At 36.7% G+C, this 21,642-nt stretch overlaps 1 protein-coding gene across 2 annotated transcripts in view; it reads right to left on the reverse strand.

Annotated features, from left to right (window-relative positions):
• EPHA6 (EPH receptor A6) overlaps positions 1-21,642 on the reverse strand; it is a 941,742-nt gene that overhangs the window by 94,239 nt on the left and 825,861 nt on the right. The window contains exons 9-10 of one of the 2 annotated variants that reach the window (XM_023216077.2): positions 18,489-18,682; positions 16,497-16,515 (exon numbers count right to left, since the gene is read on the reverse strand). The exons of the other annotated variant lie outside the window; for it this stretch is intronic. Of the exons in view, the coding sequence (XP_023071845.2) occupies positions 16,497-16,515; positions 18,489-18,682 (213 nt within the window). Of the gene's footprint in view, positions 1-16,496; positions 16,516-18,488; positions 18,683-21,642 lie in introns of those variants that run through there. 2 annotated transcript variants of the gene reach the window in all.

Genomic DNA, 21,642 nt, shown 5'->3' on the forward strand with positions numbered 1-21,642 from the left:
TGAAGGAGCTTAATGAATGCTATTATATATGATTGTTATTACAATCCTCTTTCTGTCAATGTTTTATAGGGTTTCAAGAGTAGAAATTAAACAAACAAACAAAAAAAAACCCTTAAGAATATGTAGCCAGAAACAGAATTTAAATGATCACGGAAAGGTAATGTTCTGCTCTTCAGATTTCCTTATATTTCTCTAATTCAGAATAAGAACAATAGCCATCCACAAATAGTTTCCTGTATGACACCAGTAGGTGCTAAAATGCCTTATATTTTTCTGTGCCATTTCTAGTACTTAAATAAATTGTAATGGTGATGATAGAATGGGAGGCTCTTACTTGAACAAATGTGTTCTAAACTCTATGATAATATATATTAAAGCATAATCTGTGGTAGTGCAGGAAAATAATTTATAATTATATTCAAAATTCATTAACATATAAGCATAAAAAGAACCACTTATTTTTCAAAGTAGTGCCTGCAATTGCTATTATAACCTCTGGTAACTTTTCCAATACAATAGAAAATCACTGTGGTACCTTATATTTTAATATTCTCTTCAGGCTTAACCTTTTACTGTTTTTCTCTTCCTTAATTAGAGTTCAGTCAGGTTGTTGGGTTTGTATCTCTCTGTTTTTTCCCCCAGGGGTATCAATTAGATTATGAAGTATAGGACATTTGATATACTGAGCCAATATGTAGAAACTCTCACTGCCTCATACCTTGCTCTGAAATCATAGTTGCCCTCTTGCCCTGTGGGACATTTTCATCATCTCTTCAATGTTCTCAAAAGCATAAATTTCATTCATATGCAAGATAACTTAGCATTGGCATTTACAAATGTCACCGAAAAGTCTGCATGTTTTAGTCTCTTTTCCATGTAAGTTTCTCTCTACTCCTTTCTTTCTTCTATCTGATTTGTTCTAAACACAAACTTTTTTCACTTTAATAATTCCTTTTTCTAATTTTACATTTGATCTTTTTACTGGGATTTTGTTTCTAATTGTATCTTAAATTTTATAGATGGAAACACTGACTAAATCAGTTTAAAGTCCATTATTGGAATCCCAATGTAAGTCTGGGAAACTTCACAGTTATATACTAGCAGACAATTTCATTTGCTCCTTCCTCTCTGGGTAAATAGTTCGGGGTTATTAAGCTTTTAATAAATACACATTTTAAGAAAAATCCTGGTTTATCGTGGCTTATTAATATGCACATTTCCTATCTCAGACAGTATTAAACTAAGAAAGAAAAACAAAAATCAAAATTGCTCTTCCCTGATTTTCAGAACCCTTTCCAAATGTCATGGGTTCCGTTCATTCACCACAAGAGGGCACACGTATACAAATGTATCATGATCCTTTGGTAGCATGGTTTGATGATGATTTTACAAAGGTGTTGTTTTATCATGCTTTTATGTCTTCTCCCCCCTCTGCATGTGCAGTTTTAATAAAGTGATCTGGAGACTACCGTAGTTTCTAATGGTGAATGTGGAATATGAATTTCACCTTCGAACAAGGGGGCTATTCTAGGTCAAAACTCTTGAAACTGCAATTCCCACACTTTCTTCTATTTCCCATAAGGTATATTGGAGTTCAAGCAAAACCTAATCATTTCCAAGTGCCTTAAAACACCATGGACTTTAGAGATATTAAAGTTTCGATGGTATAATCTGAAATAATACATAATTGTTTTAAGACTATGAGATAAAATTAAGCACCTGAGGCAACTGAATGACATTACTGTCTAAGACAAGTTGTTTATCTTCTGGCCATTGGTTACAGTTATATCATAGTTTAAAGGTATTTTCACAAAATGTTAAGGTCTTCAGTAAGTGCCATGGAAGGGACATACATTTTTACATTGGTCTATATTGGAGAAAAATAATTGTCATAGATATATTAAAGAGAAGAAAATGCAAGAAAAAGGTAGCAAAAGGGAAAATACTAAATTCAGCAAAAAGAACACCAAAGAAATAAATCAGGGCTCATAATCTCACTCTTCATTATAAAGCATGTTTTACATGAAAAACTATCTTATGTTAGAAACTAAAAGTGTGTGGGTGAGATAGAATAGCGTCATGCTAAGAATAATGTCAGGGAAATTATTAATTTCTGTTGTGTAGTATGCTTAGTGTAACCAGAACAGCTCTAACTGCCCATTGTTTACTCCCTTTCCTTCCTATTTCCTCCCCTTTTCCACTGTATTGACAATTCTTTTACCTGCTTGTGACTTCTGTCCTATCTAATGATGTGTAAGGCTGGAGGAGGAAATAATTGGATATGTGTCTAGATTGCAGCAGGGCAGTTAATCAAGATGGAACCCTTAGATAACCTGTTTCACAATCACCTGGGTGTTTATTAAAAATCTGAATTTCCAGATTGCAAATTCTTGCTATTCTTCCCTCAGACATACTGAATAAAAATGAATTTCAGGGGCTGAAACTGGAAATCTGTATTTTTCAATAAGTGTCTCCTGTGACTCCTATGCTGTTAGTCCCAATAGTGGCTAAGGATCTATGATTTAGCTTATTTATTAGCCTGTTGGTTCTTATAACATTCTGTAAAATGGAGTGGTAAGTTTTATTAATTCTGTTCAAGATGTGGAAACCAAGGCACAAGGATTTCAAATTAATGATCCATGTCTGTTCACTGAATTATGGCCAACCTGAGATTAAAGTCACAGCTCCAAGATTATAACCTACTGTTTTCTCTACCATATTATGTCTGTAATATTTCCATTTCTTAATGACTCCATATCCATATTGGGTACTGAAATGCCTTGACTATGGAACCTATAGAGGGTAGGGTGGAGATGACGGTATAATAGTTTATTCCTTGACTTCTTTGTTAGTTTTTACTTTATATAAGAAAACAACTTGATTCTATCAAATTTATGCTTTTCCTTTAGTGGCAATTATTTTTAAAAGTAAACCTAGTTTCATCTTAACTAAGAAACACAGCCTGAAAATTTTCCTCAAAAAAAAAAAAAAAAAAAAAGAGCCTTTAGAAAAATACATGCTATAAACACAAATTTAAAATGTTGACTTCTCTTAAAAAGTTTACTTTTATAGCATACATGAAAAACAAACATTGGGACTACTAAAAGAACAAGGTAATGATTCAGCTTCCATAAAAAGAAAATTAAGGACCAAGACCTGAATTATGCAATATATACAGGCAGGAGTAATCTAGAGAGCATTACCTTTATGTATAATTCATTTAGCAGCTGCCTTTTTGTGACACATATTATACACTGATTAAGAGGATGGTTAAACAACTGAGTAATGTGTATGCTTCATATGATAATACCCTGTTCTTATTGCAAGTTTAAAGAAGCAAAACTAGGTACAGCGAAACTTTGTGTGTTTATGTTAATGGGAACGGGGAATGATGTGAATATATGAAAATATTGATGGATCATAGATGCATTCAGAGCTGTTCCTTGAAGAGACAGAGAGGCCCAAGGGAGAGTTTGAGGAAAGCTCTGTGCAGTCATCTTTTCAGTGGCTTTCTTTTGCTTTCCTGCAATAAATCATGACGGCAAAGGTTTGACCTATATAAGCCTGATCAGTAAATAGCTAGCACGAACCAACCAACGGATAGCCAGGTGGGAAGATACAGTAAATGAAAAAAAAAAAAAAAAAGGCATTTATTTCTTAATAAGGATATGGATACATTTTTATAATATTTAATTTTTTTTATCTTTAAAAAACACACTTGAAGATTCTGTAGCATTTTCTCTAGCTTCAGATCTCCTAATCATTATTTATAGGTTTGGAAAAGTTGATGATTCTGGGGCTTATGGTAGGCCCTATGGTGACATTGAGGAGTAGGTATTAGATTTGAAACTCTGGGGAAGAATCTGAGGTTTCTTGGTATACTGCCCAGAATTCCATTTAAAAAATCACTAGTAGTAATATTCATTTCCTTAATCTCTTTATCTTCCATTTAAAAATAAATGTTGCCTAGTGAAGTGACATCCAGCCATCTTTTTGATTAAAGAAGTAGCATTAAAACAAACGAACATGTTATTTAGTGACTGACTAATACCAGAGAGAAGACATTTTAAATATACCAAACAGAAGGCTATCTTGGAACTCTGCCAGGAGCTCTTTCTTTCTATAGTTTTATAACATATACTGTTTTCTTTCCTTTACCATAAAAGTGCAATATTCACTGTAGAATAATTTGAAAAGGTTGGCAAGAAAAATAAAAAAAAAAACATTTTGAGATATGTTTGCATTTGTAACATCTATCACCAAAGACTAAGAGATCTTTCTCTTTTCTCCCCAACCTTCAAAGACTTTCAACTGCTGATATCCATTGCTTTCTCCAAGAGCCTCAGAGGTGAGACACTGAAGGGAGTTTGCATATGACAGAAGAGAATTTGTAGCGGAAACTACTGGGGAAGGAGGATTTGATTGTGTGACAGGCACTTTCCCCAAACATTGTTACTGCAATGGCTAACTGACATAGTCTCCCATGGAATAGCTATGTGACTTGTGTAAATCATTTCTTTGGGCCTCAATTTCCTCATCTAGAAAAACAAACAAACAAAAAACTCAAAATGAACACACACACACTATATATATATATGTATATTCCCCAAGCAGATCTATTGCCATGGGATATCCCAAGTATCTTCCCCACTCTTCATTTTTTTTCTTTACCAGCATACACCAAGGCACCATCATTTCCTGTCTAGGGTTGTGCAAATAGATCTCTTTGCTATCTCTCTCCCCTCCCCTCTGTAAATCATTCTCAACGTACAGCCAGAGTGAGCTCTTAGAACACAAATCATATGTCACCCTCTGCTTAAAATTTTCCAGCGGCTTCCTTTTGTAGATAGAATATAATTTCTACTCCTTTCCACAACCTTTGAGTTCCTACAGCATCTGGCTCTTCTGTCCTTGTTTCCTTAACATTCTCCCCTACCTCTCAGAGTGTCAACCATTCTGGCTTTATTCCTAGTTTTAAAATATGCCAAGCTTGTTCCCATCTTAGGAGCTGTATTTGTTTTTCTCTCATCTTTGAACATTCTGACTTCAAATCTTTTCCTGGCTGGTACCCTTACAATTTTCAGGTCTTATTTCAAAGGTGACAACCTTATTAAAGAAATATTTCCTGGCCATGTTTTTCAAGGTAGCTACTCACTTTTATCTTTTGTTATATATCCAATATTTATCACTATCTGAGATTATCTTTTTAAAAAAACTTTTGAAAAGTATTTTTTATTTCTGCCATCCTCAAGACTGTAAACTGTATAAAGAAAGCTCATTTATTGGAATATGTCCAGTGACCAGAACAGTACCTACCAAAACAGTAGGTATTCACACATTTGTTGTATAGAATCTCAGATTATAATTACATACACAATAGCATGATTATTTAAAGTTTTCTCCCCAGCACTTTTTTCAGCTTTATTGAATATAATTGACAAAAATTATATATATATGGTATAAAATTTGATGTTTTTAATATACATTGTGAAATCATAACCACAATCAAGCTAGGTAACATATTTATCACCTCACAGCACTTTTATCCCCACTGCCTAACTTAGTGACTAATAATATTAAGAATATATGTAAAATGAATAAATTGTGATTATTGGACCCCCAAAGTAACTATGTTTATAGTATCCTTATACCTAGTTAGTTTGTGTGATTGTTGGGATACATTACTTAAACTCCTCATTTAATTATTTTTCTATTTCTGTTATCTATTAATATGGAAGTTTTCATAGTTGTTGATTACTATTATCAGGTAGAATGTCTTCAGATATAAGTCATAGAGTCATAATACCCAACACTCAGGGACTTAAACAAATAAAACATTTAATTAAATTACAAATAAAAAACAAGAGTAAGTTGTTTGTTTTGATGCAGAAATTCAGCAACTTCATCTGAGACCCAGGCTCTTTAGATCTTCCTACTTGGCCATCCTCAACATTGGGTTTAACTCCTTAGGCTTGTTGCCTCATGTCTGCAAGAGGGCTGTCACAGCTCCAAGCATTACGTCCTCCCAAAACCATATTCAAAGCAATAAAGAAAGTGAAAGTGCCAGTACTAGAAAGCTCCCCACTCAAACCTATTTTTGATAGATTTCAACTAGAAATTTTCCCAGAAATTCCTCATCTCACTTCTATTATATTTAAGTGACCGGTCAAAGCGTAAAACTTAAGTGTCTAAGGATAGTGGTATAACTATAACTGACATATAAATCCTGATTTATTTCTTGGATCTGAGCTCATTGCAAACATTCAAATGTCAAGATTTCATTAGCCAGGAAGAAATAACAAGAGAGGTTGAATGGGCAGCCAACAGGGTCTGTTGCAAACAGCATAAATAACCGGTGATGTTTTCACTTTATTTGCCATTGATGTGAAGTTTTTTACTCTGGGAATAAGTAAACTTTCCCATAAAGATTTCATGTGGTTTTTCTGGTATTTATCATGTTTTTCTTCTTAGCTATTTATTGTTGAAGGAAAAAAGCATTCTTTTCACATCAGAGATGAAACTAGCAATTAAGCATCAGTTATAACTTTATTTCCTCTGTTGGTACCTTTGAAACTCTAGGTTTAACGTCAGCAGGTATGTTCTTTTAAGTGGGAGCAAAACATTGAGTATGCATGGACATAAAGAAAGGAAGAATAGACACTGGGGACTACTAGACGGGGGTGAGGTGAGGGTTGAAAACTACCTATTGGGTTCTATGCTTACTATCTGGGTGATGGGATCATTCATACACCAAACTTTAGTGACACACGATGTACCCACGTAACAAACCTGCACATGTACCCTCTGAACCTAAAAAAAAAATTACCAAAAAAAAAAAAAAAAAAGAAATAAATAAAGTCAGCATGTTTGTATACAGTTTTACTTTGTCTTTTTTTCTGTACAAGCAAGATGGGGCAATGACATTGTACTCTGCTTGCTGGACATGTGCTGATTGATCTTCCTCAGTAAATCAATTTAGTCTGGGTTTGTTCTAGAATCATGGGAACAGGGAGAGTTACTCAATTAGACAATGCTGAATGTTGCTAACACATGAGCAAACAGCACTTGGCATTTCATGAGATTCTTATTCATCAAACTGTACAGAAAATATCTTGAGAATTGTGACTGGCATTTGATTATTCCTCACTGATTAGCATTTAGGTTAGAAGGACTAGATGTATTGCAGATACTTATAAGTATTAAAATATTATGTATTCTATGATTTTATAAATCATTTTTCTTGGATCTTATCAAGCCTACAGATATCCTTTTGTGTTAAATATGCTTTTAGAGACTTTTCCCCTCTGCTTGTGAATTTTCTTGTCTGCTTGTGAATGTCCTAACCCATCATTGTAAGTGCTTTAACATTTGCTACATTTACTTCTTTCTATGGCAGATTTTTCATTTCTTTTGCGATATGTTAAAGATTGTTTTAGGTTTACAGATTGGTGGGTTGTGATTAACAATGATATCAGAGAAAAAATGAACGTAATTGTACTAAAGACAATGTTCTTATAATTTCAATCACTTTCTTTCTATTTCTTATTGGTTTTATTATCAGCAATTAATAAAGAAGGCATTAAGTAGTATATTACTGTAGGTGTTGAGAAGCTTTAAAAAATGTAATAGATAAAAATCTCTTGCTCATCACAAATCTATAGGAAATGTTATCTTAGGACAAAATTGAAACAAAACAACCCCTTCTAAGTGATACACCAAATCTTGAGTGCTGAAAAGAAAGTTGGAGTTTCTCAGCGTGCTCCTGTGTTAAATAATGATTTCCCAAGTCTATGTCTTAGAGTCTGCTCCTTTTTTTTTGAGATGGAGTCTCTTTCTGTTGCCCAGGCTGGAATGCAGTGACACGAATTCGGCTCACTGCAATCTCTGCTTCCCAGGTTCAAGCAATTCTCCTGCCTCAGCCTCCCGAGTAGAGTCCTCTCTTTGAAACACACATTGAAGAGACAAAAGGCTTATTACATGTAAGAAGGACTTCTTGTTTTTGATTTTTAGGTTTTTTTTTGTATGTGCTTTGCACAAATAAAATACAGAGGTTTTCTCAAAGCCTGACTTGCCCTCTTAATAGTATATATGACTGAGCCAGATGGATCTGTCCATTTTCAAAATTTTTGATGAAGCTCCCATTTTATCAGTCATTTTTTCCTTTGTGTATGATAATCTCAAAATCTTTCATTTGTTTTTACTAAAAATCACTCTGTAATGATCACCAACTGTTGTTTCCTAAGCTTCATAGATGAGGGCTTTTCAGGAAGTAATTCTTTATGCAGTAATTTCCTTTGGTATTGTATCAATTCCCATTTTCCATCATATGCTTAACATCTACCATTGTCAGTTCACCTAAGAAGTGTATCTCATAAAAGTTCCATGTCCTTCTGAAACTACCATCTCAGACAAGTACCATTAAGATTTTGGGTCTCTATGCCTATGATCCAAGCTGATGTTTACGGTGTTCACACCTCAAACAGTTATCGAATACTCTTACCATGCATTTAGCACATATTCTGTCTTGTTTGTTACGTATGTTTCTTTTTCATCTCCATTGTGATGAATCTGCTCTCTGACAAATGGGCTCTAGATGTGGAGACTACTAATTTTTAAGAATATATCTTTTTAGGGGCGGAGCAAGATGGCCGAATAGGAACAGCTCCAGTCTCCAACTCCCAGCGCAAGCGACACAGAAGACCGGTGATTTCTGCATTTTCAACTGAGGTACTGGGGTCATCTCACTAGGGAGTGCCAGACAATCGGTGCTGGTCAGCTGCTGCAGCCCAACCAGCGAGAGCTGAAGCAGGGCGAGGCATCGCCTCACCTGGGAAGTGCAAGGGGGAAGGGAATCCCTTTTCCTAGCCAGGGGAACTGAGACACACAACACCTGGAAAACTGGGTAAATCCCACCCCAATACTGCGCTTTAAGCAAACGGGCACACCAGGAGATTATACCCACACCTGGCCGGGAGAGTCCCACGACCACGGAGCCTCCCTCATTGCTAGCACAGCAGTCTGTGATCTAACCGCAAGGCAGCAGCAGCAAGGCTGGGGGAGGGGTGCCCGCCATTGCTGAGGCTTAAGTAGGTAAACAAAGCCACTGGGAAGCTCGATCTGGGTGGAGCTCACAGCAGCTCAAGGAAACCTGCCTGTCTCTGTAGATTCCACCTCTGGGGACCAGGCACAGCTAAACAACAACAACAAAAGCAGCAGAAACCTGTGCAGATGCAAACGACTCTGTCTGACAGCTTTGAAGAGAGCAGTGGATCTCACAACAGGGAGGTTGAGATCTGAGAACAGACAGACTGCCTGCTCAAGTGGGTCCCTGACCCCTGAGTAGCCTAACTGGGAGACATCCCCCACTAGGGGCAGTCTGACACCCCACACCTCACAGGGTGGAGTACACCCCTAAGAGGAAGCTTCCAAAGTAAGAATCCGACAGGTACACTCGCTGTTCAGCAATATTCTATCTTCTGCAACCTCTGCTGCTGACACCCAGGCAAACAGGGTCTGGAGTGGACCTCAAGCAATCTCCAACAGACCTACAGCTGAGGGTCCTGACTATTAGAAGGAAAACTATCGAACAGGAAGAACACCTATACCAAAACCCCATCAGTACGTCACCATCAACAAAGACCAGAGGCAGATAAAACCACAAAGATGGGGAAGAAGCAGGGCAGAAAAGCTGGAAATTCAAAAAATAAGAGCGCATCTCCCCTGCAAAGGAGCGCAGCTCATCGCCAGCAATGGATCAAAGCTGGTCAGAGAATGACTTTGATGAGATGAGAGAAGAAGGCTTCAGTCCATCAAACTTCACAGAGCTAAAGGAGGAATTACGTACCCAGCACAAAGAAACTAAAAATCTTGAAAAAAGAGTGGAAGAATTGACAGCTAGAATAATTAATGCAGAGAAGGTCATAAACAAAATGACAGAGATGAAAACCATGACACGAGAAATATGTGACAAATGCACAAGCTTCAGTAACTGACTCGATCAACTGGAAGAAAGAGTATCAGCGATGGAGGATCAAATGAATGAAATGAAACGAGAAGAGAAACCAAAAGAAAAAAGAAGAAAAAGAAATGAACAAAGCCTGCAAGAAATATGGGATTATGTAAAAAGACCAAATCTACGTCTGATTGGGGTGCCTGAAAGTGAGGGGGAAAATGGAACCAAGTTGGAAAACACTCTTCAGGATATCATCCAGGAGAACTTCCCCAACCTAGTAGGGCAGGCCAACATTCAAATTCAGGAAATACAGAGAATGCCACAAAGATACTCCTCCAGAAGAGCAACTCCAAGACACATAATTGCCAGATTCACCAAAGTTGAAATGAAGGAAAAAATCTTAAGGGCAGCCAGAGAGAAAGGTCGGGTTACCCACAAAGGGAAGCCCATCAGACTAACAGCAGATCTCTCGGCAGAAACTCTACAAGCCAGAAGAGAGTGGGGGCCAATATTCAACATTCTTAAAGAAAAGAATTTTAAACCCAGAATTTCATATCCAGCCAAACTAAGTTTCATCAGTGAAGGAGAAATAAAATCCTTTACAGATAAGCAAATGCTTAGAGATTTTGTCACCACCAGGCCTGCCTTACAAGAGACCCAGAAGGAAGCCCGTTTTTGGAAAGGAACAACCAGTACCAGCCATTGCAATAACATGCCAAAATGTAAAGACCATTGAGGCTAGGAAGAAACTGCATCAACTAATGAGCAAAATAACCAGTTAATATCATAATGGCAGGATCAAGTTCACACATAACAATATTAACCTCAAATGTAAATGGACTAAATGCTCCAATTAAAAGACACAGACTGGCAAACTGGATAAAGAGTCAAGACCCATCAGCCTGCTGTCTTCAGGAGACCCATCTCACATGCAGAGACATACATAGGCTCAAAATAAAGGGATGGAGGAAGATCTACCAAGCAAATGGAGAACAAAAAAAAGCAGGGGTTGCAATCCTAGTCTCTGAAAAAACAGACTTTAAACCATCAAAGATCAAAAGAGACAAAGAAGGCCATTACATAATGGTAAAGGGATCAATTCAACAGGAAGAGCTAACTATCCTAAATATATAGGCACCCAATACAGGAGCACCCAGATTCATAAAGCAAGTCCTTAGAGACTTACAAAGAGACTTAGACTCCCATACAATAATAATGGGAGACTTCAACACTCCACTGTCAACATTAGACAGATCAACGAGACAGAAAGTTAACAAGGATATCCAGGAATTGAACTCATCTCTGCACCAAGCGGACCTAATAGACATCTATAGAACTCTCCACCCCAAATCAACAGAATATACATTCTTCTCAGCACCACATCGCACTTATTCCAAAATTGACCACATAATTGGAAGTAAAGCACTCCTTAGCAAATGTACAAGAACAGAAATTATAACAAACTGTCTCTCAGACCACAGTGCAATCAAACTAGAACTCAGGACTAAGAAACTCAATCAAAACCACTCAACTACATGGAAACTGAACAACCTGCTCCTGAATGACTACTGGGTACAAAACGAAATGAAGGCAGAAATAAAGATGTTCTTTGAAACCAATGAGAACAAGGTACAACATACCAGAATCTCTGGGACACATTTAAAGCAGTGTGTAGAGGGAAATTTATAGCACTAAATGCCCACAAGAGAAAGCTGGAAAGATCTAAAATTGACACTCTAACATCATAATTAAAAGAACTGGAGAAGCAAGAGTAAACACATTCAAAAGCTAGCAGAAGGCAAGAAATAACTAAGATCAAGCAGAACTGAAGGAGATAGAGACACAAAAAACCCTCCAAAAAATCAATGAACCCAGGAGTTGGTTTTTTGAAAAAGTCAACAAAATTGACAGACCGCTAGCAAGACTGATAAAGAAGAAAAGAGAGAAGAATCAAATAGACGCAATAAAAAATGATAAAGGGGATATCACCACCGACCCTACAGAAATACAAACTGCCATCAGAGAATACTATAAACACCTCTACGCAAATCAACTAGAAAATCTAGAAGAAATGGACAATTTCCTGGACACTTACACTATCCCAAGACTAAACCAGGAAGAAGTTGAATCCCTGAATAGACCAATAGCAGGCTCTGAAATTGGCAATAATTAATAGCCTACCAACCAAAAAAAGTCCAGGACCAGATGGATTCACAGCTGAATTCTACCAGAGGTACAAGGAGGAGCTGGTACCATTCCTTCTGAAACTATTCCAATCCATAGAAAAAGACGGAATCCTCCCTAACTCATTTCATGAGGCCAACATCATCCTGATACCAAAGCCTGGCAGAGACACAACAAAAAAAGAGAATTTTAGACCAATATCCCTGATGAACATCGATGCAAAAATCCTCAATAAAATACTGGCAAACCGGATTCAGCAGCACATCAAAAAGCTTATGCACCATGATCAAGTGGGCTTCATCCCTGGGATGCAAGGCTGGTTCAACATTCGCAAATCAATAAACGTAATCTAGCATATAAACAGAACCAAAGACAAGAACCACATGATTATTTCAATAGATGCAGAAAAGGCTTCTGACAAAATTCAACAGCCCTTCATGCTAAAAACGCTCAACAAATTCGGTATTGATGGAACGTATCTCAAAATAATAAGAGCTATTTATGACAAACCCACAGCCAATATCATACTGGATGGGCAAAAACTGGAAAAATTCCCTTTGAAAACTGGCACAAGACGGGGATGCCCTCTCTCACCACTCCTATTCAACATAGTGTTGGAAGTTCTGGCTAGGGCAATCAGGCAAGAGAAAGAAATCAAGGGTATTCAGTTAGGAAAAGAAGAAGTCAAATTGTCCCTGTTTGCAGATGACATGATTGTATATTTAGAAAACCCCACTGTCTCAGCCCAAAATCTCCTTAAGCTGATAAGCAACTTCAGCAAAGTCTCAGGATACAAAATTAATGTGCAAAAATCACAAGCATTCTTATACACCAGTAACAGACAAGCAGAGAGCCAAATCAGGAATGAACTTCCATTCACAATTGCTTCAAAGAGAATCAAATACCTAGGAATCCAACTTACAAGGGATGTAAAGGACCTCTTCAAGGAGAACTACAAACCACTGCTCAGTGAAATCAAAGAGGACACAAACAAATGGAAGAACAGACCATGCTCATGGATAGGAAGAATCAATATCGTGAAAATGGCCATACTGCCCAAGGTTATTTATAGATTCAATGCCATCCCCATTAAGCTACCAATGAGTTTCTTCACAGAATTGGAAAAAATTGCTTTAAAGTTCATATGGAACCAAAAAAGAGCCTGCATTGCCAAGACAATCCTAAGTCAAAAGAACAAAGCTGGAGGCATCACGCTACCTGACTTCAAACTATCCTACAAGGCTACAGTAACCAAAACAGCATGGTACTGGTACCAAAACAGAGATATAGACCAATGGAACAGAACAGAGTCCTCAGGAATAATACCACACATCTATAGCCATCTGATCTTTGACAAACCTGAGAGAAACAAGAAATTGGGAAAGGATTCCCTATTTAATAAATGGTGATGGGAAAATTGGCTAGCCATAAGTAGAAAGCTGAAACTGGATCCTTTCCTTACTCTTTATACGAAAATTAATTCAAGATGGATTAGAGACTTAAATGTTAGACCTAATACCATAAAAACCCTAGAAGAAAACCTAGGTAATACCATTCAGGACATAGGCATGGGCAAGCACTTCATGTCTAAAACATAAAAAGCAACAGCAGCAAAAGCCAAAATTGACAAATGGGATCTCATTAAACTAAAGAGCTTCTGCACAGCAAAAGAAACTACCATCAGAGTGAACAGGCAACCTACAGAATGGGAGAAAGTTTTTGCAATCTACTCATCTGACAAAGGGCTAATATCCAGAATCTACAAAGAACTCAAACAAATTTACAAGAAAAAAACAAACAACCCCATCAAAAAGTGGGCAAAGGATATGAACAGACATTTCTCAAAAGAAGACATTCATACAGCCAACAGACACATGAAAAAATGCTCATCATCACTGGCCATCAGAGAAATGCAAACCAAAACCACAATGAGATACCATCTCACAGCAGTTAGAATGGCAATCATTAAAAAGTCAGGCAACAACAGGTGTTGGAGAGGATGTGGAGAAATAGGAACACTTTTACACTGTTGGTGGGATTGTAAACTAGTTCAATCATTATGTGAAACAGTATGGCAATTCCTCAAGGATCTAGAACTAGATGTACCATATGACCCAGCCATCCCACTACTGGGTGTATACCCAAAGGATTATAAATCATGCTGCTATAAAGACACATGCACACGTATGTTTATTGCGGCACTATTCACAATAGCAAAGACTTGGAATCTGTGACAGACTGGATTAAGAAAATGTGGCACATATACACCATGGAATATTATGCAGCCATAAAAAAGGATGAGTTTGCGTCCTTTGTAGGGACATGGATGCAGCTGGAAACCATCATTCTTAGCAAACTATCACAAGAACAGAAAACCAAACACCGCATGTTCTCACTCATAGGTGGGAACTGAACAATGAGATCACTTGGACTCGGGAAGGGGAACATCACACACCGGGGCCTATTATGGGGAAGGGGGAGGGGGGAGGGATTGCATTGGGAGGTACACCTGATATAAATGACGAATTGATGGGTGCTGACGAGTTGATGGGTGCAGCACACTAACATGGCACAAGTATACATATGTAACAAACCTGCACGTTATGCACATGTACCCTAGAACTTAAAGTATAATAATAAAAAAAAGAATATATCTTTTGTATTAGATAATTAGAATATCCTTTACAAAATGTTTATATTGAAAAAGTGTATAAAAACTGTCAGATTTTCTCTTCAAGAATTAATCTTTCAAACATTTGCTGGATCAAGAGCACTGTTTTCCTGTGAGTTTAGGAAACCTAGTATTGGCACATCGATTTCTTCCTCATCAGTGAATTATAATGGTGAATACACTTGACTGGTTTTGATTGACTACTAGCAGAGTATCTATCATAGAACTACTTTTTTTGTGTGTGAATAGTTATTTTGTTGTTTTTCCCAAGTGGCATAGCTCCTTTCTTAATAGATGAATTTGCTTTATCTAGCCTGGATTTTAACGTTTTTCACTTTTCCAAGGTTTATTTCCTTACCACCTCTTTTACTGAACAATAAGTTATTTAAATCTTCACATCATAGCATTCTGATAATGCTGCTATTTTTCTCACTTTTCTTTATTCTTATGTGGCTGAATTTAGGTTTGTCTAAAAAAAAGGGCCATTTCCTTTCTTTGAACTTCCCAGTGAATTCTCTGAAGGAACTTGTTCTTATATTCTATTTATGCTGCTATATGTAGCTTATGCTATGTTAGTAGGTTATTTGGTTTTGCTGTGTCCCCACCCAAATCTCAAGAGTTGTAATAATCCTCATGTGTCAAGGGCAGGGCCAGATGGAGATAACTGAATCATGGGGTGGTTTCCCCCATACTGTTGTCGTGGTAGTAACCATCACGAGATCTGATGATTTTATGAATGGGAGTTCCCCTACAAATGTTCTCTCTTGCCTGTCACCATGTAATACGTGACTTTGTTTCTCCTTCACTTCTGCCATGTTAGTGAGGCCTCACCAGCCATATGAAACTGTGAGTCAATTAAACCTCTGTCCTTTATAAATCACCCAGTCTCAGATACGTCTTTATTAGCAGCATGAAAAAAGACTAACACATTTGGTTTCATGATTTTCTACCTAAGTGCCTGTTTTGTGCCTAAAGCAGTCAACCACCCCCCCCCATTTTTAGCTTGGTCAAGCCTTAAAGAAAAATTGGGTACAAGTAATTTTTCAGCTTAGACCCAGTTGAACTAGGGTAGAGTTAGTGTAATGCATTTTACCACATACTGCATCTTCACACAGTGTCAGCCCTACTACCAGTGACTTGATGACAGAGAATCCTGTGGTAGAATTTCAATGGATAAAGTTTTATTCTTTAGAATCCAAGAAATCAGTAACATTTTTTCAGTGTGAGTCCTTTTATTCAGTGCATTTGTTATTATATAATTGTAATTGAAACCTTTCATTTTTTTTCTTGCTGCAAATTTTTTACACCAACCCTTTAAGAGACAAAGTGAGTGAAAGTTCTGAGTATGTTTTACTAAAAGGTTAAGCATGATCTCCAGACAAATCTCATTTTCCCGTGTTAATGAAAGTACTTAAAGGCAGATCTCACTTGTGTTAAAATATTTGTTCTTAAAGTTGGACATGTTCAAGGCTTAAAAATTAACTTCAAAAAGTCAAGCCAATTCACAAACACCTAACTCAGGTGAAGGTGAATGTCTCCCAACTTTAAAACACACATTAAATACCTTCCCCTCATGCTGCTTCATTACTTTTTATAATTATCTCCATGTTGGGTATAGGCTATGTCTTCTTAGATGGATGGAAAATTTGACTTTTCTCAGAATTTATGGAGAATAGCAGAGGTTAAGCGTTAGAGCTTGGAAGAGTTCCTATGAATGCAAAGTAAACAGAATTAAGATGTTAACAGAACTGTAATTATGCAGATTATATATTGTCAGTGATGAGGCTCTGTATTTCAACAAAGAAAGTACTTCCACTGAATTGCTGCTGTCAAAGAAACAAAACGAAAATTTGCCATGGATAACACAAAATCGATGCAATTGAAAGTTAAAATCAAGGACTCATAAAATTTTTAACAAGTATTGCAGTAAAGGATTCTTCCATTTTACTTTGATCTTCAAAATATAATAAAAGAAGTTTACTCATGAGAATTATTTTTTAAAAATCTGAACATTAACTGCCATTATATTTTAAATGAAACTTATCTCTTAAAATGGATGAATGCGCACCATAATATATCTTTTAATGTTCTTTTTAGGTAAATAGGACCTCATTTCCATAATTGAGAGCAAAGAGGCTTAGCATTTTCAATGTAAGTTTAAGACTGGGTTGCCTAGCAATATTCAAATGAGAGAGTCCCTCCTCTGGAACCGGTTATAAAACAGTTGTCCATGTGAATGGGTGTCAAACTCAGAAAAGGCAGCGATTTCTTAGCACCTAAATTATAACCAGACAGGAGACCATATAATCAGATGGAGAAACAATGTGAACTATCAGTAACTTTTATGCAAATTAATTTAGCCACATAACACTAATTATATATCTATTGTTAAGTATGGACCCTAATCATTCACTAATCTCTCCTAAGTGCTTTGTAATCTCATCATAGAATTGGCATGTAAAAACAAGGCCTCAGTTCACATCTAAATCCGATTTTTGTGCATTTATTTCCTTCTATCATGGCCCACAACACACATTTCTTGGTTTCCATGCCATTATCAGATTTTAAAGTTCCTTATAAAAGACTTGATACCTGATGTATTTTAATTCAGGGCTTACATGCTATATCAGAAAAATCTTCTGCTAAACTCTTGTTGCCTTTTATGCTGCACTGTCCACTCTTGGACAATATATGAGTTTCATTATATGCCTTATTTGGTTACTCTCGGTCTTATTCTTGTGTAGCCATTTATCTGTTCTCAATAATCCCTTTATTTTTGGTTAGTGGTGCAGTAGAGTTCTTTGAGTGGTCTTGGACCAACCCAGCTCTCTTTGCTATCTTGCTTGTGAAGAATAACAGTAGAATGTGCAGGGAATGCAATATCCTCAGATAGGGAGGAACAGCCTGAAACCTGTCCGTCTTAGGAAATTGAATAGCTTGAGTTAGGAAAGAACTGCATGGGACAGTCTGAGTTTTGTTCTTCTCTTCCCTGGGAGCAGGATGTCCTTTACAGCTTTGCCCAGTATGTCATGTGGCCCCTGAGGTATATAATCCAAGATGGGCTGCCTTTCAGAGTCCCTCAGCTGTGAAAGTGGGACATTGGCATCAAGACTACATCTTTCCTGTTCAGCTTTCTTCAGCCTTGGGGGATTCACACACAATGGATTCAAGACTTCTGTCCCTTGTTAATTATCTATAAGAAAGAAACCCAGTTCACATAACTTGTGAACATTTTTTCTTTCACTGGATTTAGGCAAATAGGTAACCAGTGCACCGTGGACCTACATAGTAGCCCAGGATACAATGGGCATAAGTATATATGGACTCCCATTTCTGGTGGTTGGCATAGTGATGATCTTTGCTATTTTCCTCATGCAATGGGAGTCCTTTTTTGGGACTGATAATTAGCGAAGTTGTTTCACAATTGGCCCTCCAACGAATAGTGCCTGAAATACGGTAGCTCCATAATAAACAGTGTAAAGTACACAGTGAATGAATATGTCTTAGACCTAGAGCATGGCAGGCAGAACACTCAAGTCGAAGAAGAAAATATTAGAATTTCTACTTATATTTAGGTGTAAATCTCATTCTTTATTTACTTCAGTGTATTTTGAAATGTGGCTAATACTGTCTTACATATTACATGTATACGATTTTTAAATGGGGCTCTGAAAGACTCACTGTTGGAGGGTAATCTCTCTTGTCACATTGCTTTCTGGTCTGACCACTCTGGATCCCACGGTCCTTCTGCTTCTCTTCCACATGAGGACCAGTGCAGTACCATAACCAGAGCTAGGCTCGCACTGCTCACCCAAGCCTCCCTGACTGTCTTCTTTAACCAGTTCTGATGGCTCTTTGTTGTGATTTGTGGGTCTCTAAATTGGCAGTCATTTTAATGGAAAATGTCTATTCTGCCCCTATTTGGATTAGAAAAGGATAGCTTCCATGTAGCATACTGTTCTAAAGATATTTTTTTCTTGAAGATTACAAACCTCACCCCGACAACGGCCCCACAAAACCTAACCTTTATCTATCATGTCTTCCTGTTTCTAAGCCCTCCTAGGCTCTCTTTCCTCCAAATCCTTCCTGACATAGATTATAAAAACATTTACGGAGGCCGAGACGGGCGGATCACGAGGTCAGGAGATCGAGACCATCCTGGTTAACACGGTGAAATCCCGTCTCTACTAAAAAAAATACAAAAAAACTAGCCAGGCGAGGTGGCGGGCGCCTGTAGTCCCAGCTACTCGGGAGGCTGAGGCAGGAGAATGGCGTGAACCCGGGAGGCGGAGCTTGCAGTGAGCCGAGACTGCGCCACTCACTCACTCACAGACAGAGCGAGACTCTGTCTCAAAAAAAAAAAAAGAAAAAAAAAAGAAAAGAAAAAAAAAAGTTTACACATAGTGAGCAAATAACAATTATAGTTAAGCAGCAAGAGAAAAAAGTCAAAATCATCTAAGGTAAAATAAATGTTCAAAAATGTTATATATAGATACAACTTAAAAAACCTGAATTATACATATATATATATATATATTTGTGTGTGTGTATATATATATATATATATATTTTGTCCTCTGTGTTTGGGGACTAAATACATTCATAGAAAGCTCTAAAATTTATAAACAAAGTTTTGACAGAATGCCAGTGATCATTTGGCATTATCTCGCCTTTGAGACAGAATATCTGTCTATCATAATTTTGTTATAATAGAATATCTTTTGTTATACTTTTGCTTTGTAATCTAATGCCATTAGCCAGGTCTTCTCTAATAGGGATTCTCTGTCTTGATTAACAGCATCTCCATTTAACCAGTTGTTCAATCTGGAAATGCTAGTGCCATCTTTAAATCCTCCTTCTTCCTTACAATTCATATCCAATTTAGTTATTGAATCATAATGAACATATAATGTACAACATATGTTAATTTATGTTATTTCTCATCCCTCCTCTTTATTCCAACTGTCACTGCCTTAATTAAAGCCATATGATCATTCTGGTTTATTGCAGTAATGCCTAACTGGTCTGTCTGCTGCTAGTTATCCTGTCCTTCAAACTCTCCTTCCTTTCTTCACACTGTTGTCAATAATATCTTTTCTTTTTTTTTTTTTTTTTTGACATGGAGTTTCACTCTTGTTGCCCAGGCTGTAGTTCAATGGCATGATCTCGGTTCACTGCAACCTCTGCCTCCCGAGTTCAAGTGATTCTTCTGCCTCAGCCTCCCAAGCAGCTGGGATTACAGGCGTGCGTCACCACACCTGGCTAATTTTTTTTTTTTGTATTTTTAGTAGAGATGGGGTTTCTCCATATTGGTCAGGCTGGTCTCTAGCTTCTGATCTCAGGTGATCTGCCCACCTCAGCTTCCCAAAGTGCTGGGATAACAGGTGTGAGCCACCACACCCGGCCCCAATAATATCTTGTAAGACATGCATTTATTTTTGTTATTTCCTGTTTAAATAAATCAGTGTCTGTCTCCTAGTTGCTATACAAAAGCCTTCAAATTTCTTGGAGTGCCACTCAGGTACCTTTACAATTATTCCAGGAAAATTGGCCCCTCTATTGCCCTTGGCCCCAAATTTTCATCGATATGCCCATTCACTTTTTTGCATTTCCATGTCTTTTCTCTTTCTTCTTCCTCCATCTGGACTACCTTTCCTCCACTTGTCAGCCTAATAAATTCTCCTAAGATTTGGTTCAAATTTTGACCTTTTGGGAAGCCTTCTTCAAACTCTGCTTTTTGGTACTTCTATACTTCTTTTTAAGTCCCCCATGACAACACTTACTGTATTGAATTGCAAGGCAGCATGAGCCTTCTTCCCTATCAAAGTATAAAGTCTTTAAAGGCAAGAGCTTTACTATTTTAAGTGTTGAATGCCCGTGTTCATTATAAAGTCAAACCTCTGAACAGTAAATAGTTCTGAGACTTAAAAAAAAAACTTGATTATATTATTTACCAGTTAATTGATACCTTCTAAATTCAGAGACTTATTTTTTAATCAAGACATAATCTACAACTTTTCAAAGGCAGTTTTTAGAGTGTTAATATTCTGGTTACCAAATCTGCTATTTAAGTCTGGGGTCCAATCTAAATTTTAAACAGCACTGTCCTAGGCCTCTTAGTCTTTATAATCACATAAGACGGAGTCTGCCTGTTAGATTTGATGTAACAAAACTTACATATGCATAAAAATTTCAGTAATCTGCATTTCATCAGTATCTTACATTTAGTTATAAGCTTACCATTTTAAAAAGCACTTAAAATATTATTTTATTAAATTTCAAGTCTATCTATATAGGCTTACTGCCACAAAGAGTCTAGTAATTTCCCATGATATTTTATTTTTTAGTAGATTGTATTTGTTGCAATTTTTATAAATATTACATTTTGAATATTTATATAATACTTTTAAACATTATTCTTCAGCATTGGAAATAATGTGCTTAATGGAAAAATTTTATATTCATTGTTCTATAACTTCAAAAGTTGTTTTAAGTTAAAATTTGTAAAGATAAATGAAAATAAAGACCTTGAGAGAAGTGAAAATAATTATGATATTTTCCAATTTAAAAATGGAGTTGAAAATACTGCTTGTTCTAAAGTGAACAAAATGTTTTCAGAACTGATAGACTTATTTTTATGAAGCTTTTTGGTCAAATTAAAAGATCAATAGATACTGCTACACGGCTACTTTATATATCAGACAATGAGAAATTAATTTATTTTCCTTAGAACTGTATTTCTTTGTTGAAGAAACTGAAAAATGTCATTGGTAAATTAATAGAGAACATTTCTACAAAGCAAATATAGTAATGCATAAAATATTCCATTCACAAT

The sequence above is a fragment of the Piliocolobus tephrosceles genome, chromosome 2, assembly GCF_002776525.5.
Source record: "Piliocolobus tephrosceles isolate RC106 chromosome 2, ASM277652v3, whole genome shotgun sequence".
NCBI classification, from domain to species: Eukaryota; Metazoa; Chordata; class Mammalia; order Primates; family Cercopithecidae; genus Piliocolobus; species Piliocolobus tephrosceles.